Source organism: Podarcis cretensis (genome assembly GCF_951804945.1).
Source record: "Podarcis cretensis genome assembly, chromosome: 14".
Taxonomy (NCBI): Eukaryota; Metazoa; Chordata; class Lepidosauria; order Squamata; family Lacertidae; genus Podarcis; species Podarcis cretensis.
The window spans coordinates 7,085,319-7,112,902 of record NC_137183.1 but is presented as its reverse complement, the minus strand read 5'-3'; the positions used below and the strand labels follow the sequence as shown (position 1 = coordinate 7,112,902).

The 27,584-nt window shown below is 49.8% G+C and overlaps 1 protein-coding gene across 1 annotated transcript in view; it reads left to right on the top strand.

Annotated features, from left to right (window-relative positions):
* Window positions 1–25,923, top strand: part of UNC13C (unc-13 homolog C) — a 132,481-nt gene extending 106,558 nt beyond the window's left edge. The window contains exons 22-33 of the mRNA XM_079953541.1: window positions 1,083–1,160; window positions 3,065–3,142; window positions 3,930–3,959; window positions 7,080–7,168; window positions 9,475–9,624; window positions 10,215–10,338; window positions 12,036–12,092; window positions 12,670–12,750; window positions 19,901–20,048; window positions 22,659–22,751; window positions 23,866–24,025; window positions 24,118–25,923. Coding sequence (XP_079809667.1) covers window positions 1,083–1,160; window positions 3,065–3,142; window positions 3,930–3,959; window positions 7,080–7,168; window positions 9,475–9,624; window positions 10,215–10,338; window positions 12,036–12,092; window positions 12,670–12,750; window positions 19,901–20,048; window positions 22,659–22,751; window positions 23,866–24,025; window positions 24,118–24,403 — 1,374 coding nt within the window. The 3' untranslated portion in view covers window positions 24,404–25,923. The remainder of the gene's footprint in view (window positions 1–1,082; window positions 1,161–3,064; window positions 3,143–3,929; window positions 3,960–7,079; window positions 7,169–9,474; window positions 9,625–10,214; window positions 10,339–12,035; window positions 12,093–12,669; window positions 12,751–19,900; window positions 20,049–22,658; window positions 22,752–23,865; window positions 24,026–24,117) is intronic.
* The last annotated feature ends 1,661 nt before the right edge of the window (window positions 25,924–27,584 follow it).

Here is a 27,584-nt window from a genome sequence, read left to right as displayed (position 1 = left end):
TTTATATACCACCCTTCATCCGAGCATCACAGGCCTGTTGACTATATAAAAAAAAATAATACATGACATAATAACAAACAAAACAATATCACCACCCCAACACACAGTTTAAAAGGCCATCGGTTTTTAATTAACCAAAGACCTGTGGGAATAAAAATATTTTTGCCTGGCACCTAAAGCTATGTGATGAAGGCCCCGGGCGAGACTCCCTGGGGAGAGGATTCCACAAGCAGGGAGCCACCGCAGAAGAGGCCTCTTCACACATTGCCCCCCTCCAGACCTCTCAGGGAGGAGGCAGACAAAGAAGGGTGGTGAGCCCTCAGTGTTGTTGTTGTTGTTATTATTATTATTATTATTATTATTATTATATGAGTATTGCAGGGTCTTGGTCAGTTCATATGGGAAGAGCCGGTCCTCGTGTTATTGCTGTTCTTATGGTTACGCACTCCTGGTTGTTAGGCAACCAGGGGATCCTAGGCCCCGGGGGTGTTCCAAGGCGGGGTTGGGGAGAGGTACACCCCGGGTGCTATTCCGGGGGGGGGGACAAAATGCTGACCCCCGATCGGTGGCACCTCCAGGGGTGCGCGCCGCTCGCCATACACCCCGGGACGTGTGCCACACCCCCTAGGACAAGCGCCTCTCCGGGTACCAGAGCAGGTTGCTCCACCTCTGCTAGGCCCCCTTTCCTCAACTTCCCCCTGTTTCAGGAGTTAAGAGCAGATTTCTGATGGGGTGGGGTGCAACAAAACCATGGCCTGAATTGTGGTGGGGAGCACAGACAAAAATAGCAGATAGCTGCAGAAAATAATTAAAGCCTGGAGAAGTGAGAAACTGGGAGAAAACGACATTGCCAGAGAGTCTTCCATCCCATGGAACATACCCACTTAATTGATGCTCCTTTGGGCCAAAGGCACCAGCCCCACTCTGGACCAAGTGGCAGGGAGCTTAATTCCTCGGCCAGGGGGTCTGGGATGAGGCTTGGCTCTTCTGCTCCAAGGACTCAACCCCCCCCCCCCGTGGAGTTGCCACAGTAATGTGACACTGACTGCTGCTCCTTTGTGTGTGCTTTCCCTCCCCCCCAGACGATCCATAAAGTGCTTGTTCAGTATGCTGTAATTATTACAAATGATTTCAGCTCTTACTGCGATAAAGAAAATTTGGTGAGTGAAATTTAATTTTTTCTTAATGTGCCGTCCTACGATCCCGGCAGGTTGGGGTGAAACAGGTTCTGTGCGGAGGGTGGTGCGCGATCTCTTAGGTGGAGAGGCTGGCCAGGTGGAGGGCAGGTGGCTTCCTGTCGTTGGGGAGGTGGGGTCAGCGACTCCTTCCAGGGACCAGATGAGAGAGAGCCATGACTCATTAGCTTTTACTAATTAGCAGGCCCATGCAGCAGCTCTGGGGCAGGTGCGCTCTGGGAGAGGCAATTGAGCCTTTCCCCAATTGTCTTCATGAAGCTGCTTTTAACCACAGATTGGGTGGGGATGCCACTTTTATAGATGCTGCCTCCCTCCACCCCCATCTCCAAGTAGCAGCTTCAGGGAAACGATTCGGATGAATGAGAGAAAAGGGTTAAGCACCCTCTCCCCTGATCTCCTGATCTGCTTTAGGCCAGGGCAGGTTTTCTGTCCCTTGAGCTCAGGACTGTTGAGCCAGCCAGTGTTGCTTTAATGGACAGTGTTCTAGGCTGAGACTGTGGAGGCCCAGACTGCAGTCCGCACTGTCAGCCATGGAGAGGCTTTGGAGCAGTCACTTTCAGCCTGCCCCACCTCATAGGGTTGTTGTGATGGCGAAAAGGACGGCCCCATGTACACCACCCTGAACTTTTTGGAACGGCATAGAGAAGTGGTAAATCAATAAAAGGGTAGTAATAGGAGTAGTACAGTGGACGCTCGGGTTGCGAACGTTATCCGTACTGTTGTGACGTGGGGTTTGTGATTTCAGCTCTCTTGACATAATATGCTGGAGACAGTTCTCTAGTAACACTTCTTTATTAAAGCAACAAGACTGAGACCTGAGGAGGGGAGAGCTACATTTATAGGGACAGGGAACTAGCTAGAAAGGATACATTTTGGAGGGAACAATATCAGGCAATCACAGTCCTGCCTTTTGGAGGAAACCAATAAGACAGAGGATCCAAATACAGCAGCTTAAATGAGCCAATAGTAGCTGTACCCTCTGGAACCAAAAGGCAGTTACTTTACCCTAATGCAAATACAGACAATAATAATACAGATATAAAATCCTTTGACTCAATACACAACACGTACGGGATGCACGTTCGCAACCCACAGCGTCTGCAACCTGCAGTGGTGCATCTGCGCATGCACGGGTTGCGATTCTACACGTCTGCGCATGCACAAAGCACAATTTAGCACTTCTGCGCATGCGCAACCGCCGAAACCCGGAAGTAACGCGTTCCGGTACCTCCGGGTTTCAGCGGTCCGCAGCCCAAAAAAACGCAACCTGAAGAAGCTGTAACCCAAGGTATGACTGTAGTAGTAAATTTCTATAGTGCCCTTCATCCATAGATCTCGGGGCACTTCACTGTAGAAATACAATATAAAATTATTATTATTATTATTATTACTATTATTATTATTATTATTCACTTTTATTTGCATTATTATTAGCATTATTAGCATTTACATTCCACCGTTTCCTCCAAGGAGCTCAAGGTGGTGTACATAGCTCTCCCCTTCCTCATTTAAGCCACACAACAATCCTGTGACGTAGGTTCAGCTGAGAGGCAGTGAGTGGCCCAAAGTCACCTAGAGAGTTTCATGGCTGAGTGGGGATTCAGATCCCGGCCTCCCAACATTCCAACCACTACACCAAATGGCCACAAAATACATAAACATCAAAACAAACCCCAAAATAAACAGGGGAGGGGGGCTCTGTTTTTTCAGCACCTTGGGCTGGGGGTGGAGGTAGGGTCACCCCTCAAGCCCCAAGATGCCATTCCAGAACCCTCCACCTCCATTAGGGCTCCCTGGTCAGTCTTAGCACTGTTCTGGGGCCCTCCTGGTAGAGTTAAATAAATCCATGCCGTGTCTTTTCTTCATAGCCCTGTATCTTGATGAACAACATCCAGCAACTGCGAGTTCTGCTCGAGAAGATGTTTGAAGCCATGGGGGGCAAAGAGGTGAGTTGTCATGGCTTGTGTGCTTTGACCCTTGAGCTCTGCCAAGAGAAACAAAACATGGAGGTTTAGGCTGCTTCAGGCATCCATAGGCCTGTCTGGGGTGCCTGCATCTCGTTCCGGTCCTGCTTTTGATTGACAGGTGTCTGCAGAGCTACCAACTGTGTTCCGTGACTGCCTCCCTAGCCTAGGAGCTTAGAAAGGCCGCTCTGGCCCTGCCATCCCAGGAGTGGAAATTATGTGGACAGGAGAGTCCCTCCAGATTCGGCAGTCTTCCTGCTATGGGAGCACATTTGTTCCCTGCGTTTTGTTGAGATTTCCCCTTTTTGCAGCCAAAGTGGGTTAAGCCAGGGAACAAAGAATATGTCCTGTGCTTTTTTTTTTAAAAAAAAAAAGGAGACAGCCCGCACAAAGTCTGTGTTGGACTTGCTGGTTTTTCCATCCGCCATTGGCTCATCCTCTCTTTTGGGGGGATGGGGCTTGAGACATTTGAGGGGGGAGAGAAAGCCACGTCCTTGGATAGGCCATTATCTGTGGTGTGCGGCTGGCACTGCCCACTGTGTGTTCCCTTCTGGTCTCCTGCCTCCTCCTGGCACCTCTTCCTCCTTATGGCTCCTGCTAGGCCATCTTGTGACTCCATTTGGTGATGTGTCTGTTTCCAGCTGGGCTACTGGTTTGCTTTCTGTGGGCAGGCGGGGAGTGGAAGGGGAGTTCAGGGGTGCCCACTGCTTGTCTGTAATCTGTCATCCTGTCTTTGTCCAATACCTTTAACTTGCCATTCCATGAGCAGAAGCAAGAAGGAGAGCGGTTCTCTTTTGAGGTTTGTGATAGTAAGCGCACCTTCTCTTATTCCTCTTCCTCCTCCTTCTCCTCTTCCTCTTCCTCCTCCTCCTCCTCCTCCTCCTCCTCCTTGGGCGGCTCAGAGCCCTTGCACTACTGAGGTGCTATGTGTCTGTGCTTCATCGACAAATCCAAAGTCACCAGAAAGATTGGAGTCCAGATCTTTCAGTGGACAAACGGATGGCTTCTTTATTAGAATGCAAAGGCCATGAAGACTTGCTGGAGGGGGGCACGACTGTTTGCTTCAAAAACAAACAAACAAACAAACAAACAAACAAACAAACAACAAACAGGCAATGCGGCTGTAAACCAAAGCACTGGGGTTTAAGCTGATTTAATTCGTTTGAAAGCAACTGGATAAATGAACAGACTTGGACGTCACACCTGGGCAGGAGCAGAAGAAGAGGGCATCAGACAGCTTCACTGCAGGCAGTGTTTTGGATATCACAAATTAAAGTCCCAGTTGAGAAGGGAAGGAAGGGAAGGAAGGAAGGATGTGGCCAAGAGGCACATTTTTCTAATGCTGGGAGGGAGGAGGGCAAGGGACACTTGTGCACGCGCACACACTGGACCTCCTGAGTGAATTGAAAACTTCCAAGCCACCAGCAATGGCCACAAGCAAGCACACATTCACCTGCTTTTAAGCCCTGCAGATTTAGAGAATCCACATTTTGCTCTGCACTAAGTTGCAGCCTGTTAACCTCTCCTACGTTTCTGCATCAAGCACTTGCTTAGCTTATGAGAAGAAGAAGAAGAAGAAGAAGAAGAAGAAGAAGAAGAAGAAGAAGAAGAAGAAGAAGAGTGCTCATGTTTTCCCCATCCTACCCCTCGGCAACTGAGGCTGGAGAAAGCCTCCTTCCATCTCAGCAGAAGCTCCCAAGGGCTGCCCCATTCAGTTCCATGGGGGGAAAGCTGAGCGGAGCTTTCTTCTTTTGTGAAAGGAAAGGGGCAGGCTCAGTGTGTGGGAGCTCTGTTTTGTTCTGTTTTCTTACTAAAGGGCATGCAAACTGGGCAAGCAGCAGGCCCAGCGCCCGCCCAAGGATCGGTGGCAGAGGCGCAATGCAAATGCCTCTGCCCCCTCCCCCCACCCCAGGCCAGCCCTCCATGAAATCGACAGCCAGCCTCTTCTCCGAGCATGCGCAAAACGGAAGCTCCCCTTCCTTGCTTGTCTTTTGTGAGGCTTAAGCAAGTGCTAGAAGGGGGCCTCTGTGGCTTCCACGGCCCAGCCCGTGGATCTGCACTCAATTGCTTTAGTTTGCTGTTTTCTGTGTTTGAATTACCTGCCTGTCCTCGGGTGACGTAGGCTATATGGGCATTTTCAGAAAAGCAATTAATGGTGCATCGCGGTTAGCAATGCCTGTGGATGATCAGGTCTCAGCGCAGAGAGTTGATTACCCGGCAAGAGTAGCATGTGCTCCAGAGTCTGTGTATGGGATGCGTCTGAAGCTTTTCTCCTGCACCCAGTCAGTCCACTGGTCTGTCCCATCGGCTGCCGCCTGCGCTGCTGACCAGCAATGGCTCCCCAGGGGGAACCTCCCTCTCCCACCTGCAGGCTTCCAAGTCCGGCTGAAGGGCCTCCCCAGGTCGCCATCCCTCCCTTGGAAGCCAGTTCCGAGGCCTCCCTACTGCTAATGGAGAGTCTTCCCTATGCCCCACCCTCCATGTCAGCTCCTGAAGGGCCTTCCCCAGGAGCAATGGTCTTCTGGAGGCCACACAACCCCATGCCCATGTGTTAAGCAAGCCCCACCAGTATTCTCGGGCTCCCTGGGATCATGCAAGGTGACCATGCAGATGCTCTCCATGCAGATGGACAGCCAAGCCTAGTGTGGTGTGGGGGCCATTGGGGTTGGCGTCCAGAGAAGCTGCAGTAGTGTGACCCCCTTCGTAGCACTGATCCCCTTTCCCATGTATCCCATCTCCAAAGGGGACTTTGGAGACAGAGAGTTGCTGTGCCTGGAATTCCCATCATAGCGATGTTTTTAGCAAAACGGGATCTGAGTGCTGCTTTAGTGAAGTGGGAGTCTGTGAACCCCAAGGGCCAAAAGGGCTGGGCCCCTCCCTTGCCTGAAAGGGGCTCTGGGGGTAGGTGGGATTTGCACTGCCAGTGGGGCAACGAAAATGCCTGTGCATGGACCCCTTTCTCCCTCTCCCATTCCATGACACAAAGCCCGTCTGCCACCATCCTCCTTGGCCACAAGGCTGCCGTGGTTGTCTTCCATCTGTGGTTGCATCCCAGATGGCGCGCCAAGGCTGTGCCCCTTGGGCCTCCTCTAGATGCAGCCTGCGCTGGCACTCCAGGTTCTTGTTGGTCCATCCTGATGCCATCAAAGGGCTAACAGTGAACAGCTGCCCCTCCTGCAAAGCCTCCTTTCCCCCTCCGGAAACAGCATGCTCCACACAAAAATAATAATAACCACACCCGTAGAGTCTGCCACGCTCTTCTCCTCATTGCTGGATGCTCTGCTTCTCTCTACACTAATGCAAAACAGCGTGGAATCCCCTCCGGATCCCAAAAAAGGCCTCTAAGCAAGTGCAACCCCAGGGCAGGGCAGGTGCCTGTCTCAGAAGGCTGCGTAATAAATGGGGAGCTGCAGCCATGCTTTAGTGGGAAGGGAAAGGCAGCCAGCCGGGCAGGGTGTGGCATGGGGAGGCCATCTTTGCCTCTGGTGACACCTTTATGTTTGACTTGACGGGCACCTCCATGGATCCCCCTTAGCCAATGAGCGCAGCTCCTCCTGCCCCTCCTCGCCCTTTGGGATTCTTTTGCCAGGCGTTTCCAGAGGCAGCCTGAGCAGGTGGCTGAGGAAGGGGAAGCACACGGCAGCTCTCACCCCCCCCCAGGAGGCAAGCCATGCCCCCTCTAGTCCAATGAGGTGGGTGTAGACAGACTTTAAGAGTGGGCCATGCCCTATGTCAATTCAAGTCCTGTTTGGGGTCTCGCCTTCCATCCCCACACAGCCTCGAAGGGTTTCCACGCTTGTTTTCCATTAATGCCATCTAATCGATGGATGCCTTCTCCTCCTTCCCACTAATTCCGATGCAGAGAAGAAGCAGGTGAAGCCGAGCAGGGGGAACTAACCTCACCATTGCCTTTTTTCAGCTGGACCCAGAGGCCAGCGAGGCCCTGAAAGAGCTGCAGGCCAAGCTCAGTGGTGTCCTGGATGAGCTCAGCGTGACCTACGGCGCCAGGTAATGGGCCTGCTTCATTACCGCTCCCAGACACACACTTGTGGGGCTGCATTACATACCCTAAAGCATTGGGGGGGAGGCACTTTTCAGTCCCTGCCTTGCCACCAGCTCTTGGGAAGTCCCTGTGCCCCTTAGAAAGCTGCTTTACCAGGGATTTTCCTAAAGGCAGGGATCAAATGCATTAAAGGAAATAATATATAAGATGTTCTAGGGCATGGGTAGGCAAACTATGGGCCCAGATCTGGCCCAATTGCCTTCTCACCGCCTGTGGATGGTCCGGGAATCAGAGTGTTTTTACATGAGTAGAATGTGTCCTTTTATTTAAAATGCATCTCTGGGTTATTTGTGGGGCATAGGAATTCGTTCATATATTTTTTTCAAAATATAGTCTGGCCTCCCACAAGGTCTGAGGGACAGTGGACCACCCCCCTGCTGAAAAAGTTTGCTGACCCCTGTTCTAAAGTGGTTGACCTGGGAAGGGGAAGAGGGAGTGGAATGGCACATGGCCAGGTTTACCCAAAGGCTTTCAGAATGGGGTGGAAGGTTGGGTGTGGATCCACTGTGGAACCTCAACCCCCCATGGCTGGCCCACCCATGAGGCAAGGTGTGGCAATCACCTCAGGTGGCAGAATCCACCAGGGTAGCAGATCCTGATGTAGATCTTTATCCCCCCCCACCCCCGTTCCAGATGTAGATCTTCACCGTTCCAGATGTAGATCTTCTGGGTGGGCAGGGCGTCAATTTTTGTTTAACTCAAGTGCCAAAATGTCTCCCACCCAGGATCACACCTGGTCTCAAATGCCCTCTCTGCATCAGACACTGCCCCACCCTTGGGTTGGCCTCTGCAGCCAGAGATCCAGCGTGCCAGAGACTTCTACTAGGAGAAGGGGAAGTGAACCTTGTCAGGAGTGTGGGAATGGTGCATCCAAAATACCACGCAAAGGGTTAATGTTGTAGCATAGAATGTTGTGATCAGGGGTGCCAACTTGGGCCCCAGATTATGGGTGCCCAATGGCACCCGATGGTTTCTACTGGAAGTCCCGTCAAAGACTTTGCAGGGCCTTGGACGTTCCCTCAGAGGTCGTGGTTATGGGTGCCCCCTATATTTGGCACCAGTGCTTTCAATGTCATATAGTTGAGGCAGTTTTTATCAGTTATTTCAGTCATCAACTGCTGTGTGGATTTTAACTTGTTAGAGCAGCAAGTGTGTTGTGCTTTGCTGTTGCCTCAGTGTGTAAATATTAATCAGCCTCGGATACAAATTCATGTATGTTTAAGTAACAGAAGTAGTGTCATACCTCATGTTATGTTTGCTTCAGGTTGCGCGTTTTCAGTTTGCATCCCGGGGTGACCCAGAAGTACCGGAAAGGGTTACTTCCAGGTTTCACCGTCCGCGCATGTGCAGACGCGCAAAATGACATCACGCACATGCGCAGAAGTGGCGAATCGCCACCTGCGCGTGCACAGACACGCAGACGCGGGTTGTGTTCCTTTCAGGTTGCGAATGGAGCTCCAGAACGGATCCCGTTCTCAACCACCGTATTGCCTACCTCTCTTGTACATTCACTATGACAAGAGCCGGTACAGCAAATAAAAGTCATATGTTATTTTTAAACTTTAATGTGTTGTGTAGATATGCCAGTGGGGGGGGGAGAGAACTATTTAAGAGGGTCAAATGACCTGGGGCAACGTCCACACAACTCTTTAAAGTATAATTAACACACAAGGAAGGGGGCCGCGGCCTCCTAGAGGGGAGGCAGCAACATAGAGAACCTCTGGGGAAGGGTCTGCTTTGCCATGTTTGGCCAGTTCTGGCACCTCCATCCCCATGTCAGGAGTTCAGCCTACACTCGAGTAGGACCCTGGCAGAGACACATGCCCGACTAACATCTTCTCTCCCTCCTGGTCGATCGTTCGGGAGCTTCAAAAGCTTTCTTCAGCCCAAACATCACAGCGACCAATGCCAACCGACATCGGCATACTTAGGGATCCGCAGAGTTTGCGCACCTTTCATGACAGACCTCAGCAACTCAGCATTTTGGCTAATCTACTTTATTTACATATAAACAGACATGGAGCACTGCAACATGGCTCCCTCTCTCTCTAGCATCAGACAGCAAAGGCAAAAAGAACAAAGGACAATAGTCCCACTTCACGGAACACAGTAACACAAACATCCTGTCTCCATCACTTCCCACTTTGCTTAGTCAAAACATACACCGTCATGTGATAGACAAAAATCCCATGACTGCAATCATAGATCATGAATTCTGACACCCCATCCCCTCCTTTCTGGCCCCTTCCAGCTTCCAGCCTGTCATTGAGGAGTGTGTGCGGCAGATGAGCTTGGAGCTGAACCAGATGAAAGGAGACGGAACTGCGGCTGCCAACAAGAACAACAACACTGTGGATGCAGAGATTGTGCTGCGGCCCCTGATGGACTTCCTGGACAAAACGTAAGCAGGGCAGATGCTGTGGGCTTTACTGCTGTGTCCAGACAGATGGTCTGGTCTGTGGCAAACAGCATTGGGATCTGCAATGCACCAATACCCGGACCCTGGTGCCCTCTCTCAGCTCTCAAAGCAGCTCACATTCATTCATGTCTCAAGAACCTCCACAATGGTCCCACAAGGACCTATCCCCTATTCTCCCCCTAGAAGAGATCCATAGCCTGGACTTCATCCTCTTTTCAGCTTGGCTCCTTTGGGCACTGCATTGTTCTGTGCCATGCTTTGTGTGCCAGGCACCCCATGGTGCAGCCAGGCCCATAATTGCAGCAGGCGCTGAACCCATGCCCCCCGCCCCCTGCCATCTGTTCCTGTTGCTTCGTGGTTTTGCTTCTTCATGCAATCACTACCTGCCAGCGGTGCTGTGATGTACGTGGGCTTCTCCCTGGTGGGAGGGAAAGCTGGGGAAGCATTTAGAGTCTGGGTTTTTATCAGCAGTGTGCATTTTTCTTTGTATTCTAGTTGCATGGTTACATAGTTTTTGCTTTGTAAACTGCCTATATAGATGAAGATTTTGAGAGCGTTGGATTGTTTTGCAGCTTAAGCCTATCGGCAAAAATCTGCGAGAAGACCGTTCTGAAGCGTGTTTTGAAAGAGCTCTGGAAACTGGTCCTGAACCGGATAGAAAAACAGATTGTACTCCCACCACTGACAGACCAAACTGTGAGTCTCCCGTAAGCCTTGCAGAGAACCAGCACTTGGTCCAGGCTCCATTTTGTCATAGAAACAAAAACAGCTCTTTGGAAATGCACCTTTTAAACTACTTTTCTTGTGTGCTTGTTGGCGGGAAGATGCTCAAAATGAAAGTCATAGGGGGGTAGGGAAACCCTCCCCCCTCTGTTGGGGGAACTGATATCCTACAAGCCCACATTCGTAAGCTGCTGTTACGCTGCTTGGAATTATAAGGGAGGAGTTCAGCATAGTGCAATGCCAATCGTTTCATCAGCACAATGGCATATGAGCTTGCTAGACAGAACAACGCCCCACCCCACCCCACCCCGTCTTCCGCCTCCCAATGCTGTTCTGGGAGATTTCCTGGCACATACCCCACAGCCAATTTGGGGGGGGTGTGGGGAGGGGAAAGCCTGTTGCACTAGTGGAAGTCCTTGCTTCTGCTGGCAGAACTCCATAGCTGAACCTGTCCCTAAGTCCCTGAAAAGAGGGCAGGATGGATTCATTTGGCCCTCTCAAGAGACACGTGGACTTCCCTTTCCCTCAGACGAAGCCGGCATGAAAACTGCCTTCAGAGAGAGAGGGCTGCTTGTGAATTAAGCAGCTAGCAGCAGCAAACCAAGAGGGCTCTTGGCTTCGGAAAAGACAGCATATCAGTGTGGAGTCAGCTTTGTGGGATGGAGTTCAATGGCAACCGGGTCCTGTCAGGGTCACCCACTGTGGAGGTCGCCCAAGTGTTCAGTTGGGGGGGAGACGGTCTGCGGCTTCCTCCACAGCATGCAGTTGGCAGTGAGGACCGAGAGTCGAGAGTATGCCTGCCACTTTCCTCATCCAATTAGTGAAGGTGGACTCCATCCTTTCACTGTTGACAGCTAATTGCTCCTTTGCCATGGCAACCACTTGACACACTTTAGAGGGCAACGTGAGGGTGCTTGGAGGCCTCTGCTCCTTGAAACGGGGTCTCGACCCTCTCACTTTCATTTGCCTGGTAGCCTTGACTCATGGGAAGGACTTCCTTCTGCTCCCTTGAGCAAAGGGCAACTTTGAGACTGAGAGAGGAGGTTCACACACTGCTTGGTGCCCACAGTTTCCACTGGCTGCCCAAACCAGCCCACAGAACCACAGGCAGCTGCAGCGGGGATGGCATTGAATCCAAACTCCTTTTGCCCACAGTGATGGTTCTTTTGATGGTTGTGCTGAAGACTTCTTCCTTCCTTCTTTCCCAATGAATCTCAACATGCACCTGAAAGCAGGCAGCCCCCAGGGATCGTCATCTTCCTCAGCTTGGCCACAGAAATCTTCCACTGCCTGGCTGGGCCTCCCCAGGTTGGGACCGCAGACTCTTGCAGACTCAGTTCCTCTTTGCTTCCCTTCCATTTCCAGCCCAGGCTACAGAAGGCAGGCAGCCTTTGCTCCTCTGCCTTTGAAAAGTCTAGAGCAGAACACACCTTGGCAGCTCCACTTGCCCACTGGGAGCACTTGGTAGTCTAGGGCATCAACCTAGGAAAGGTCTCCCCTGCCCCCCACAGCCCCAGGAAGAGTGGCACCCAAGCCAAGGGCCCTGAGTGAGAGGAGCCCCCTTGGCTGGCCCTCAGGGCAGTCCCACCATGGCAGTCTCACTTTCCCACCTCTTGCTGCTGCTGCTGCTGCTGCTGCTGCTGCTTCTATATTATTTATTCTCTCCACAGGGCCCTCCGATGATCCTCAGCGCAGCCAAAGACTTTGGCCAGTTGTCTAAACTAAAGGTAAGGGAAGTCTATGCAGCTTGAAGGAAAAGAGACACAACACCCTCTCCATGGCTGAGGCTTGTTCACATTAACTCCTTGCAGGCACTGGGGTATCCCTTTCCTGCCGTGGCAACTGTGCTGCTCTCAGGGCACAGTCATCCCCCACCCCCAGTAATAGGAGGACATTGTTGGCCCCTCTCCATAGAATGCAAAGGCTGGGGGCCAAGGATCCATCTATTCCAGCCAGACCTTATCCCCTCTTCCTCCTCCTCCATGGAAGTGCCTAATCCCCTCTTGAAAGCCATCTTAGCAAACAGTCATCACCACATCTTGCATGCGTGAATTAAGCATCTCCCCTCCCTGTGCTGTGGTTTTTTTTCCTCCCACCAAGGCACAAGGCTCTTCTCTGTAGCAGAGAAGCCCAGTTGGTGCCAGCTAGCCAGAAACAAGGAGCTGCCCTTTGTGTACCTCCTTGACTCCACAATGAGCAGCTGCAAAAAGTGTCAGCCACCTTATTTTACACAGGCAGAAAGGTATTTGACCATCTTTGGAAAGAGCAAACAGCAGTTACTCCATCTTTGTATGTTTTTTTCAGGACCACGTCATCCGAGAAGAAACCAAAAGCCTGACACTGAGGCAGTGCGCAATAATGGATGTGGTGCTGGCAACAATTAAGGTATGACTTAATCAGTTGGACGCTGGCATAAGAAAAGGGACACAAGCATGTGCTGTGGAGTTGCTGGGCTGGAGTCTTCTTTCTGCACAAGGGACAGGTGACCTTAGGCACAACAAAGAAAGTGGTTGTAGTTCAAGGATGGAGAGCCTAACCCTTGTCTCCAAACAGAAGGTCCCAAGTTCAGCCCCACGAAGGGCTGGGAGACACCTCTTGCCTAAGTAGCAAGCCCAGAGGGCCAGTTTTTCTGTTAATTTTAGAAATTTCCACACCGAAACAGTAACATCTAGATTAACAACAAGAAATTGGTGAAAAATAAAAACAAATGCATATTTGAATTCCTTAAAGTGGCAGCTAGAGGAGCATAAAACCAAGTAAAGGTAAAGGTAAAGGTACCCCTGCCCGTACGGGCCAGTCTTGACAGACTCTGGGGTTGTGCGCCCATCTCACTTAAGAGGCCAGGGGCCAGCGCTGTCCGGAGACACTTCCGGGTCACGTGGCCAGCGTGACATCGCTGCTCTGGCGAGCCAGAGCCACACACGGAAACGCCGTTTACCTTCCCGCTGGTAAGCGGTCCCTATTTATCTACTTGCACCCGGAGGTGCTTTCGAACTGCTAGGTTGGCAGGCGCTGGGACCGAGCAGCGGGAGCGCACCCCGCCGCAGGGATTCGAACCGCCGACCTTTCAATCGGCAAGCCCTAGGCGCTGAGGCTTTAACCCACAGCGCCACCTGCGTCCCCCATAAAACCAAGTAGGTCAGTTTAAAAGCACAGTAACTGCAGCAGGAGATTGGAAACTGAAAGCAGGGGTGGCGAGGGGAGTCTTTGCTTTCCTCCAAACTCAGGCAAGAGGCTATCCACCCAAGCCTCTTTCAGGAAATGCACTGCACAGCTCAGGTGCAGCCACAAAGAGAGTCACCCTCAAGTCCTGAAATAAGCTGGAAGCCAGTGCAAGTAGGAATAAGTTAACCCACCCGTCTGTCCTGAAAAGTGGGTGCACACCAGCTGGCGCTGCCCAGCACCTTTCACAGGCAGCCACGTGGAGTGGGCTTTGTGGCCATCTGATCCTAGTGTGAGCGACAGCGGCCAGATCTGCAGGACAGACTCAGATGGGGGGTAGGGGAGAGAAGTGTCCCACTAGTAAGTCTTGTTTCCTCCCTCTCTCCATCAGCTGCTCTGCCGCATTTCTCATCCTTTGGCTAATTAGCTGCCACTGCCACATAACTGGCTCTCGCTCAAAGATCATGATGAACTACTCTCTTTGCTGGGCCCCTTTTGGGAGTGGTGCCAACTTGCCTGCCAGGTGTCGAGGAGCTCAGCTGGATGCATTAATCTTTGCCACCATGGCTCCGGCAGAATTAATCCAGAGTGGTCGTGGTGGGAGCAGAGCGGCAAGGCCAGAATCATAGGAGGGGAGGATCTGATTTCCCCATTTTAAACAAGTGGATCTCCAGCTGACCTGAAACATTTTGGACCAGAATCTGGAGCCTTGTATGTTTGTTGCAGTCTTGGGGGTGGCACTCCAGTTGCAGGAGGGAAGAGGTTTTTTTACTGGGGAAGCCAGGACACAAGAGTCCTTGGGGAGAGGAGGGTTAATATTTTGCACCATTTCCTGTTTTAAAGGACTGCCTTGTTCTCAAAATCTGTGGCTACAGGGGAACCACCAGATATGCCACTAGAGGGAATCATCTTTTCCAAATCCCTGCCTAAATTAGATCTGTAGGGTCTGATGCCTCTAACAGGGACAGCAAAGCCAACAGGTTAAAGATGTGCAAAAGTGCATACAAGGTTCCTCCCAGCTCCTTCCTGCAACAAACTGCTGAATTGGAGCAACTGGGGCCACATGAGTAACCAAGATGGCGCCCTCCAGCTGGAGTTGGAGTCCTAGAAGCCCCAGCAGCCAGCATGACCAGCGGTCAGGAAATGTGGGGGTTGGAGTCCAACAGCAACTGCTGGATGGTCCCAGGTTGGGCTGCTCCTGATTTTTGATGGAGAAACGAGTCCCCAGGTCGGCGGCTGCTTCTTCTTCTTCTTCTTCTTCTTCTTCTTCTTCTTCTTCTTCTTCTTCTTCTTCCCCCCTTTTCTCTCAAGGGGACGATTCAGACATGGGGCATGCACCATGGCAAGGGTATCGGGTTCCCAAATTCTCCCTTGAGCTGCTGCTTCTTTAACTTACCATTTGGCTGTAACATCACAATACAAAATACTGCACTATGGAAGACAATGCCCTGCAAAACCATGACTTGCAAAAAGACAGAACGGTGGATTGATTGCAGGCTACTTGGAAATTAACATTCCAATTACATTGTTTTATTTAAAATATTTATATCCCAGCCTTCATCAAAAATCGATTCCATGGATATGAAGGCAGAGATGTGAATCAAGCCCACATTTTAACAAGGTTGTCTTGAGGGAAATCCTCCTTTGATCTTCAGTAATAAGTCAGCTTAGTTAAGAAAGGGATTGTCAATACATACTTCTCCCCATACATTATACATTGAGAGTTTCAGGATTTCTGTTTGGCAGCTAAGGCAGTTTTATCTGCAGACAGTAAACAAATGACCAGTTCTAAAATCTCCTTAAAAACCAACATGTTTTAAGTAAGCCCAAAGTACTATTTTGAGTTTTAAAGGAATATCATACTCTGCTATTTCTTTGATCTTTTCAAGAATCTGACTTCAAAAGAGCACAATAGAAGATCGTGATCAAAAAGTAGGAGCTATTTTTTAATTAGTTTACTGTGAAGCCGAGAATACAGCTATTATATTTGAAGACTAAAATTGTCTCAAACGGGGGATAGCGAAGCCTTTTTGGCCCTGTGAGCTGAGTTTGACAGATGAGTGGGACAGCCCACCTGTCGATCATATGAAGTGGTTATGACATCACAAGATAGGCAGGTGGGTTGAACTACAGTTCAAGGGATGCGCCAGCCTTACCTCCCTGCTTCCAGAAGTGGAAAGGGGAGCAACAGGGAGGCATCAAAGAGAAGCGCTGGGAGGGAGAAGAGGCTTCTCATTAGCCAATGGATGAGTGTGCACCTTGCTCCAGCACTCCAGGTTGTTCCTTTGAAGCCCCGCCCTTGCCTGCCGCACACATGACATCATGTATGACATCAGCTGTAGGCCAGGTCCTTATTATGATCTTTAACATAAAGATTTCCACCCCCAGCTCAGGATGCTTAAAATATTTGTTCCAATGTGGGATGAAAAGGGCCATTGCACTGTTCCACACTGGTACCTTGGAGCCCTGTTGGTTTGCCGATTTCTGCTGCAAAGAAACTTATGCGCAGGGATTTATCTCAGTGCTCCTTCTGCCACTCAGCACCTCCAAGGCATAAATTTGACTGTTTTTTAGATTGTGATCACAGTAGGAGGAAGCAGTGCTTCTGAACACCAGTTGCTGGAAACCACAGGAGGAGAGACGGCTCTTGCTCTCTAATCCTACATGAGGGTTTCCCAAAGGCGTCTGCTTGGCCAGTGTGAGAGCATGATGGACTAGTTGAGTCATTGGTCTCATCCTGCAGGCTTTTCTACGCTCTTATCGCACCTCTGCTGTAAAGCTCTTGTTGTGGAGAAATACACCTTTAGGTGTGAACATGTTCAGATGCTATCAGCTCCCTCAAAACAATCAAGGATGATGAATTTAAAAGCTTCCTCCGGCCACCCTTCCATTTCTGAGCTGCTCTTCTATCTAGAAAGATGTGTCTAATTGTACACTTTTAATTTATAATTGCTTGCTAATTAACTCTCCCTCCCAGCAATTTAAATCTTATTGGCCACCGTCCAGAAGCAATCAAGCAGCTGGGCGTGCCGTTGACATCGCTGCGATGGCAGCTGGCAGCGCTGAAGAAGGAAGGCACCATTTAAACTGAAAAGCAACTTGTGTCTTCAGCAGTGGTGAACATGGCAAAGAAATGTCCTGCTTGAGCATCCGTCCCCCATCCATGGAATATGTGACACCCAAGGCCTCACTCTAAACAGCACAACACACAAGAGAAAAGGGAGGAAAGGGGGGGGAGCAATCTCAGCTGCCAGTACTTAATTGGTCGCTCTTACAATGACCAGCTGGCAGGGAAAGCACTCAAGGGTGGGAGACAAAGCTGATGGAAAGAGCTTTCTGCTCCTCATCTCTCCCACTGAGGCAGCCTGATGGAATGGCTAACAATTTTACACTGGTGTTTCAGATTCTTTCAAGTGACACGGACATGAGTCCCAAACCCTCGGATGGCTTAATCAGGCTTTTGAAGACCGTCTCCCTTGAATGAAAACTTTGAGCTCTTGCCATGGGCAGCTGCCTCCATTCTTTTCAGATTTCTGCTTTCCCCTCATTCTCTCTGATGCATATAAACACACACACACAAACACACAAAACTTAGGGAGTCTGACTCTTAATATTTGTCTCCAGATTGTGTTCAGCAGTAACTAAAGTTGTTGCAGCAAAGAGCAGGGACAGCCTCTGTGAGCCTCAGAAGTCCCATTCCAGCTCCTTATCCTGCATCCCTAAATACATGAAACAGAAAAGACAAGGAAAAAAATAAAAATTTGGAAAGCAGCGAGGAGGAACACAGAGAAAAGGAACAATGCGCTAACCCTGGATTTTGACGGGAGACAGAGACATGCAAAGTGATGGGAAATGTCACAAGGTTAAAAGCCAGTTTGCACACTCCTCCTCAGCTGCCAGGGCAAAGGGCTGGGCAGGGAAAGGCAGCAGGTGGGGAGGTGGGTGCTTTTGCCTTTTTGTTGTTCACTGCTGGCCCAAATGCAGCCAGGAAGCTATCCTTGAACACCCTGAGTTAGTTTTGAGGGTTGATCTGCTGAAATAGAAGCATGGTGGGGGCATAACCATGCAGCATACAAGTTAGGCCTCAGTTTTAGGAATGACTCCTCTGCCTCTGTCATCTCCTGATGTCGCCACTGAGGGGTTTGAGACTCATACTTGGCCCTCCCCCCGAGACAGCCTCCTTCCAGAGCGGTCCTGAAGTGCTGCAGAGGCCTCTGCCGGCTGCACATTGGTCCCCAAGATTGCCTCTGGATCCAGCACAAGCTACGCTTGATGCCTTATGGGCATGCAGAATGCAGCAACTAGACTGGTGACTGGGAGCGGCCACCAAGACCACATAACACTGGTCTTGAAAGACCTACATTGGCTCCCAGTACATTTCTGAGCACAATTCCAAGTGTTGGTGCTGACCTTTAAAGCCTTCAACGGCCTCAGCCCAGTACATCTGAAGGAGCGTCTCCACCCCCATTATTCAGAGGTCCAATTCGGAGGGCCTTCTGGCGGTTCCCTCACTGCGAGAAGTGAGGTTACAGGTAACCAGGCAGAGGGCCTTCTCGGTAGTGGTGCCCGCCCTGTGGAACGCCCTCCCATCAGATGTCAAGGAAATAAACAACTATCTGACGTTTAGAAGACATCTGAAGGCAGCCCTGTTTAGGGAAGCTTTTAATGCTTAATAGTCTATTGTATTTTAATATTCTGTTGGAAGCCGCCCAGAGTGGCTGGGGAAACCCAGCCAGACGGGTGGGGTATAAATAATAAATTATTATTATTATTATTATTATTATTATTATTATTATTATTATTATTATCATAATCATCATCATCATCATCATCATTATGCTGCCTCTTCCCCCAAGGGACAAGTTATTCTATGGCGAGGGTGGGGGAAAAGCACAAATCACTCCGTTACTTTGCCTGTTCCTTCATTTGCACCTGCGGCCAGGAAGTTAAGAGCTAAATTCATGGCTCAACTCCGAATGTTCCTTCTGCTTGTTGTGGCTTATAGCTAAACAAATAAAATGCTGACCTACCTACCATAAATCACTCTGGGAAAACTGGCTCTGGGAAATCACTCTGGGAAAACAAAAAGAAGCAAAGGAGCATCAGCGCACCATTTTCGAGCTGGAATGTGGGACAGTCATATCCCCTGTGTAATAAAATTAGACCCAAATGAAAGGGGAGCTGAGTATTCAACATGACTCCCATCCTCCTCTGACCCCATGGGCATCTTTGGAAGGAAGGGGGGATATCGGTTGAATAAACAATCCACACAAGGCAATAGGAGATGGTTTTTTAAAGTGGCGTTGCCTCCCCATTCTGTGAGAATTAAAGAACAGAATGGAGAGAAAAATTCTTGAAGAATGGAAATATTTTGTGGAATATTTGAAAAAAATATTATGGTTATCTTAAAATGTATGCAGGATTTGAAGTATAGCTGCAGGTGAGAATTGCAGTTTAAATATTTTATAATTAACATACATAATGGGTAAAATATAAGTAATATAGCAGCTTTATAAGGTAAGAAAAGAACACAGTGGAAGGGACGTCAACAGATAGGAGAGATTTATTCTGATGGTTGCTTAAAATAATTTGTAAAATTTGAAAAGTTAATAAGAAATGTTATAAAGTGGCATTGCCTCTACAATAATGGTTGGAGAGCCCCGCTAGATGAGTCCAACTTCCTCAATGCCCCATAGCGGTGGGTCCATCAGATGCTCTGAAGGGCAGCCCACAAGCAGAGCCCAAGAGCAGCCCCACTGCACCCCACAGCAGCAACTTGTACTCGGGCTTCCATGCAGCCGCCTCTGATTCGGCAGGTAGGCAGATAACGCCAGCATGACTTGCAGCCATCACGCCCCGCAAGACGAATGCCTCGCAAGAAGGAAAACTCGCTAGACTTAAGAGTTTTCCGTTTTGGAGGTGCTTCGCAAAACGAATTTCCCTATGGGCTTGCTTCACAAGACGAAAATGTCTTGCGAGTTCCTGCGGTTTTTTTTTCCTTCACCCCCCCCCCTTTTTCTAAGCCGCTAAACCGCTTATCCGATAAGCCGCTAAAAGCCGCTAAAAGCCGCTAAGCCGCTAATAGCGCTAATCCGCTAAGCCGTCAATGGGCTTGCTTCGCAAGACGAAAAAACCGCTAGACGAAGAGAATCGCGGAACGGATTCTTTTCGTCTTGCGAGGCAGCACTGTATTTGGTCCTGGCGGCTCAAAGTGCTGATCCAGGCATACAAAGCCCTACAGAGCTTGAGTACATAAAGGGTGAGACGATAGATCCTTCGGGGATCCTTGGCTAGCCAAGAAGCTCAGAGGCCAGGTGACCTCCTGGATCTGGTGTCTCTCCTCTACTCCCTTTCTCTGTGCTTCTGTTTTTAGCAATACTTCCACGCCGGAGGAAATGGGCTGAAAAAGAATTACCTGGAGAAGAGTCCCGAGATGCAGTCCCTCAAGTACGCCCTCAACCTTTACACCCAGACGACAGACGTCCTGATCAAGAAGTTCATTGACACCCAGACCTCACAAAGTAAGTGAGCAGCAACTGACAAAGGCTTGGCCTGAAAGGATACTCATGGCAGCAGCCCAATGGCAGCCAAAGGAAGCGCAGAAAGAATAACTTGCTGGCCTGGGGAAAGGGCATGTGGCCACTACAGGAATGGCAGTTCCTTCCTGGAAGGGGGAGAGTCTGTGTGGTTTCTTCAAGCACTCCCCTCAAGCCAAGTTCCCCCTCCCCTCAAGCAAATTCCTTAGAGATCACCATTTACTGTGACTTGAGATTACTGGATTTAGGGATGGATCAGGGAAGTTATCTAGGGGGGCCGAGGCATCCCCAAATTTTCAAGGGCAGGACTGGGCCGCCTCGATATTCTGTGTTCTTCCCCCTTCATACTACGAGACATTCCCTTTTGCCTTCTCATTTGTTGGTCCTATTATGCCAGTTAAAAACCAACTGGGCATGGGCACAGATAGCTGTACATGTACCATGTCTTTTTTATTTTTAAAAGAGTGGTTTAAAAAACAAAACATTTTTTAAAAAATTAAAAAAACCTGTTTGTTATTTTTTAAAAAACTGCCCAAGAAGTGCACAAAGTTACATAGACAGTTTGAATTTTGCTTGTGTGGTTTTCTGGTTTTGTGCAAATCTGAGGAATCATATCTATATCTATAGGCATGCTTCTGACTAGCCTTTACTAGTACGAAAAGAAAGCAATTGTAAATTCTCAGTACACGCTTTTTCAAAAGGCTGTCCAAGAGATCTGATAAAGAAATTTTAAATATGGTTTCCTTTTGCAGTTTTCTGATTTTATGAAAATTGGAGGGATTAAAAAAAAGTGTGTGTGTGCGTGTGTGTAGTGCCATTCAATTGTGCAATTCATTGCATGGTAAGTGACTTTTGCTTTGAAAGATGACATGGGCTCATGCTCTTGCTCTGCCGACCAAAGACACAAATCCCTTTCCTTCGCATGTTGAAGGGTGAGGGAAGCCATCAATACAGCTGCTGTAGACATGATAAGGAATTAAAAAGCCACAACAGATGTCAAATATGTGTCAGTTTAGCCACCAGAGTCTTTGGCCCTGAAATCCTTGCATTTCCCTCTCCACCCCCCCCCCCCCACACACACACACAAATCTGACATTGGGGTCGTTCTCTACCCCACTCTGAGAAGGAAAATAAGCACCTGGTTTTATCAGCAGGAGCTTCTCTGTCTCGCCCCAGGAATGGGCGCTGCAGCTGAAATGTTTCCCTGACATGTTGTTTTGCATCCAATTTTGAGCCCAGCTCTCTCCCCTCCCCCCCCCCCGCATTGTCTCCGTTAACAAATAGGGTCTAGACAGTGATGAATGAGTTTCGAACAGGCTCCCTTTCCACAGATGGAGCAATCAGCTGGAAGCATTTTACTTTTCTGCGTTAACTGAGAAGTGGGGAGGGTTGCCACCGATGGCGAGAGAGCAGCCGGCTTAGCTTCAGAACACTGGAGCTCAAATGCCAGCCCAGCCATGGGCAGGGGGTGCATCTGCCCCCTCTCCCCCCCCCCCAAATCCCCACAAGAGGTAATTGGCTCCATCAGCCTCACCTGTGGGAAACAGTGGACAGCCTCACTGGGTTGTTGTGAGGATAAAGGGGAAATCATTACACACCCCATACCTCCGGGCCCCTGAGGAACATGCAATGGCGCACCTTGCCCTTCAAAGGATGTTCTGGCTAGGGCTGGGGCTGCTGCTGCTGTGTCCTCCCACTCTCCAGTCAAGGTTGAGCAGGGAAAGGTGCTGTTGATCTCGCTCAGATGGTTTAGCCATTGCCCCATCACTGCAGTAGCCCTTCTCTCGTGGCATCCCCGGGGAGGCTCTGCTCATTTGCCTCTTTGGACATCTGGGCAGCTCAGATAGCTTGTGACCACCATTTGGTTGCAGAGAGTGGTCTGGGGCCCTTTTGGTTCCCTTTGGTGAGGCTCAGGCCGGAATCTGTGGGTGGCACGTAAACACACACCCTCAGCCCAGACCCTACACAACACACACATCCATGGGTTGCACTTACATTCAGGCAGGATTCCTCCTCTCGTCATCACACTCACACCTTCCTCCTTCCCACTGGAGGGGGTGCCAGCATACTATTGTTGTAGAACTGGGCCCCACAGCCAGTGGGGTAAAAATCCTGTCTCTGGTTATTTCAGCCAATGGACTTGATTCCTGTGCACAGATCCCCAATCTCTGCATCAGAATGGAACAAAGAAGTGTTCCTTCTAGGTATAGTTTCAATAGACATCCCCATCGACAAGGAAAAAAAAGTGTTTTCGTATGCCGCAGCTGCTGCCAGAATATTAATAGCAAAAAATTGGAAAGGGGAAAACATACCCTCGATAACTGAATGGCAAAATAAGCTTTGTGAATTTATTGAGCTGGCAAAAATGACAGCAGCCTTAAGATTACAATCAAACTAAACTTTAAGGAAAGAATGGCAATGTGTAGAAGAATATATGAAACAAAGGAGCCATTCTGGGTGCTCTCAAAAGATCCCCCACCCGGAACAAAACAGAGCACCTGCCTCACCAACGTGTGGGCAGGTTCTCCCATGCGCAGGGACTTCTTCCCTTGGCCCCTTTGGCACTTAATCAGAGCTTGTTTCCTTCTGCTGCAGGTCAGGCGAGCAACAACACAGTGGGGGAGATCCATCTCCAAGTGGACCTCACAACAAACCCGGGAAGCGGAGAGCATAAAGTCACCGTCAAAGGTGGGTGTCAAAATATGCTGGTTTTGCATGAAGGTGGCAGCATCCTCTCTGAGCCGAATGGCAGGTGATTCCTCCTTGCCAGGTTGTGCCTTTGGAGCTGCTCTGCCTTGGGGATCTGAAGTGATCCATTCAGAGGATGGCAAAGGCAGGCAGTCTCTGGAAAGCACTTGTCCTGAGCTAACCTCCATAGAAATGATAGGGAGCTGATGATAGGGGTCAGCAGGTTTCTCCCAGAAGCAACACAAAGGCAAGGCTTTGTGGAGCCAAGGGTGTTTTCTTCTTCCCTCCAAAGGAGCCTGGACTGACCTCTTTAGATTTCATATCCAAATTTTGCATGGTGGTTCCTGATATCAAGGAAAAGGTTTTTACCTATGTTTGGAATCAGTCCTCTTGAATCAAGAGCCTTTCAAAACTGCATGAGGTGTCCGGCACAAGACTGCTAATAAAAGATAAAGCAACAATAAAGGTCCAGTCATGACTGACTCTGGGGTTGCGGCGCTCATCTCGCTTTATTGGCCGAGGGAGCCGACATACAGCTTCCAGGTCAGGTGGCCAGCATGACTAAGCCGCTTCTGGCGAACCAGAGCAGTGCACTGAAACGCCGTTTACCTTGCCGCCGGAGCGGTACCTATTTATCTACTTGCATGTTGACATGCTTTCAAACTGCTATGTTGGCAGGAGCAGGAACTGAGCAATGGGAGCTCACCCCGTCGCGGGGATTCGAACCACTGACCTTCTGATCGGCAAGTCCTAGGCTCTGTGGTTTAACTCACAGCACCACCCGCGTCCCTAAAATAAAGCCCCCCAAACCTGCAAATAGCTATATATTTTTTAAAAAATATTAAAACACAGAGATGTCTTGTAATTGTCAATGGTAAAACAGCAAAATATCAGCCTGGGTGGGCAAGAACATCGTCACCTGACATCTGAATATAAGAAGCAAATGTGACTCCAGGGAGAGAGCCTTGTGGTGGGGGGGGGGCTCACGGGGAAGACCCTGTCTCTTGACCATCCCCATGTGGAGCAATGGTCAAGGAAGAGCTGTACTTCCTCAAGTGTGTGTGCGTTTTTTAGAGCTCCACTTGACCCCCATGTGTCTGGTTGATGTTTTCAGTTGTCGCCATTAATAACCTCAACTGGCAAACCAGTGCTATGTTCCGGCCCTTTGTGGAGGTTTGCATCTTGGGGCCCAGCCTCAGCGACAAGAAACGGAAGCACGGGACGAAGACAAAGAGCAACACCTGGTCTCCCAAATATAACGAGACGTTCCAGTTGTAAGTGACCCTTCTCGGCTCTCTCTGTAGCTGGTGGCAGCGGTGGCGGGGGCGGTGTTGTAAATCCCTGTGTGTGTCCCGTCTCTCTCTAGCCTCCTGAGCAGCGAAGAAAGGCCCGGGGCCTATGAGCTTCACCTCTCTGTGAAGGATTACTGCTTTGCCAGGGAGGACCGGGTCATCGGCATGGCTGTCATACAGCTGCGGAGCCTGGCAGAGAAGGGCGGCTGTGCCGCCTGGCACCCTCTGCTGAGGAACATCTGCATGGACGAGACCGGGCTGACGATCCTGCGGATCCTTTCCCAGAGGACCAATGACGATGTCGCAAAAGAATTTGTCCGGCTCAAATCGGAAACACGGTCCGTCGAAGAAACAGCCTGAAAGCTCCTCGCGAGTAAATGCAAAATGTCTGCGCCAAGACCCTTGACCCAGTGTTACCGACATCCGAATCATGCATGTGTGTGCAACTCTGTGGGAATGTTTAACTAACTCTGTTTCCGTGTTTGCCAGAACATAAAAGTACTATATTTGCCAGGTTATGTCCAAGAGCTGTCGACCTTTTCTACATGTTTGGGTCTTTGGGGAAAAATAAGTAATTGTTTCAATGAAGTGCCAAAACTGCAATGAAAAGCAAACGCTTAATGGCATCCTTTGAAACATTGATTTTGTCTCATCCCAGTCTCTCCTCTCGTATGCATTTCCCCGATAACATGTTAGACTTTTGGGTTGAGTCATCTGTTAGCTGTCTCTGTTCAACTACCATGTGGCCTCTCCAGCGTCACCTTAACCAAGTCCCCCCCCCTCCCACCCCACCCCCCACGTTTGGGCTAATTTCCAGCTTCCATTTTATGCAAACTCCGTTTTCAGTCTCACTTCCCAAGATCTTTTTCTATCATAACTTACAGATGCAGTTACTTCAAGAAAGGGTTTGTAATTTTATAATTGCTGATAACAAAAGAAATGATTTTTTGCATACAGACTTTAAAAAAACAAAAAGTGGAAATGTTTTATGCTGACCTTTTTTTCCAACCTTTCATATTTATCACTGTGAAGAAATGCTGTCCAAGCAACATCCACAAGAAGCTTAACTCCGTTTGTTACTGATGTTTGATAACTTGAGATAACTTTGTTCTCTCAAACTGCCATGGTAACATCATCTTTGTAATGCAAGGGTAGTCCCATCACCCCAGTCTGGTGATTTGCCACTGGCACAGGCAGGGGCCCCGTGGGGCCCCTGGAAATGCACGCTCCCCCCTGGCTCACTTCCATGGGGTGGGGTGTTCCATGGGAGCAGGTGGGCCCTTGCCCCCTCCTTCTCCATTGAAGTGGAAGGGAAGGACCCTCAGGGCTTGTTTCAGGAAGAGGAGGAGGGGGCTCTCAAGTCAGCGAGGGGGTGTGGGGTGCTGGCAAAAGAGGCAGGCCCTTGTCTTCCTTGGCTCAGGGCGCCTGGGATGTGCTCCATTAGCGGTGGGTGAAGGGCTGTTCCCTAGTAGCCCACACAGGAGCCATTCCCCGTGGGTAGTGTTCGATGCAGCGTGTGTGTGTGTGTGCGTGCGTGTGCGTGTGCATGTGTGAGAGAGCTTTACAGAGTTTTGTTGTGTGAAATGCTGCCGGACTATACAGGGTTAACGAGATGGAAGATGCTGCTCAGTGGTTTCCATCAAGAGATCCTTCATGAGAAGCAATTTTGCTGTTAACATTTTTCACTCTGACCATTACAGATGTTCTTTTACATACTTAGCTGAAGTCGCAGTTAAGTGCTTTTCTTCTTATTTTTATTTTCATAGAAGTTCAAAGGTTTCTACTTATGCAACATGACTATGTCCTGCACTGAGGCAAAAATCCATGTGCTGTAAATATATTTCGTGAGAAATTGTACAATAAAGCAAGAAGAAACTGCTCTCCGCTTGCCTCCTTGCCCTGATTTTCCCCATCCGCAGAGACATGGTTCCATCAGGAAGGTGATTTGGATGGACGTGTGTGTTTGGATCAGACAGACAGACAGACAGACAGACAGAGATTGCACCTGCCTTCTGTCACAGCAGGACTCCAAGGAAGGGCAATCACTGGTGGACATGGGCAGGATTGACAGAGAGCTTCGAATTTTGCCCTGGCATAGCTAGGCAACACACTACCTGGAACAACACACACATCCCAGTCTGAAGTATTCCTTTGGGCAGATCCAAGGATTATACCCAAGACTGAATGGTACAGTCCAAAGCCAGTCTCAAGCCTTGCCCAAACTGGGAAAGCCTTTCTATAAAAAAGGATGCTTTGATGTCTGAGAGCCAGTGTGGTTTAGTGGTTAAGAGCGGTAGTCTCGTAATCTGGGGAACCGGGTTCGCGTCTCCGCTCCTCCACATGCAGCTGCTGGGTGACCTTGGGCCAGTCACACTTCTTTGAAGTCTCTCAGCCCCACTCACCTCACAGAGTGTTTGTTGTGGGGGAGGAAGGGAAAGGAGATTGTGAGCCGCTTTGAGACTCCTTTGGGTAGTGATAAAGCGGGATATCAAATCCAAACTCTTCTTCTCCAGGAAGCCCCTCCCTTTCTCCAGTGGAAATGGAAGCCCCAGGGACAGTCTCCTCCTCCATGCCACATATTCCAGACTCGACTTTTCTGAGAATGAGGCAGGTGGCTCAAAGGAAGTAGGTGGTTGATTCTACTCCAGAGGTGGCTAACTGCTTCCCGCCCAAGGGCAGAATTGTGAGTTGGCCAACTCTCTGAGGGCCACACGTGCACCCAGCGATGGGCATGACCAGTGTGCAGACACATGCAGCAAACACACAGCTTGCACAGAGAGGGCAGCAGCACTGAGCCTTTGGAGAACTTCAGCAACAGTGCTCAGAGGAGAAGAAGCCATTTTTTAGGGTAAGGAGAGGTGCCCGATTTTGTCAGAGGGCTGATGGGTGAGCTTCATGGGCTGGACCTGGCCTGTGAGCTCTGGATTTGCCCATGGAAAGACCACTCTCCCTAGATTATGCCCTAGAAACTGAGAGCTGTGAAATAGCAGGAGGGTCCTGGAAGGTGGGAGTTACTAATCCGCCTCCACCCTCAGTCAGATAATAGAAAGTCCGCTTCACATTGGAGTTTACAGAAGGACAATTTTCCTCCAAGCCTGGAGGAGGGGAAGTGGGAACAGCCATATTCCAGGATGGCTGTGGAACTAGCAGTGTGGCTCCCTTCAGCATCTTCCTGCTTCTCCTGCCACAAAATGCATTCAGGGTCAGAGACACAGGACAAACATGCTCACCCTCCCACAGGCCCTTTGGGAAGGAAGGGTTTGCTTACCTGGCAGTGTCTGGGTAGCCACACAAGAAGAGCCCCCCTGGATGTTGGTGGATTCCAGCGCCCCCCAGCCCCCCAGCATGGCTCATGGTCAGAGACGTCCACAACATCTGCAGGACAGCAGATGAAGGAAAGCTGGCCTCTTCTCCCACCTCAGGGCCTGGATATCACCTGCCTTGCCCTTGAGCAGCTGGCTTGACTTCTTGTGGGTCACTTAGGCCTCCTTGGGGCACATGTATTGGCAATCTGTACACCACATCAGCTGGAGCTTCCAGT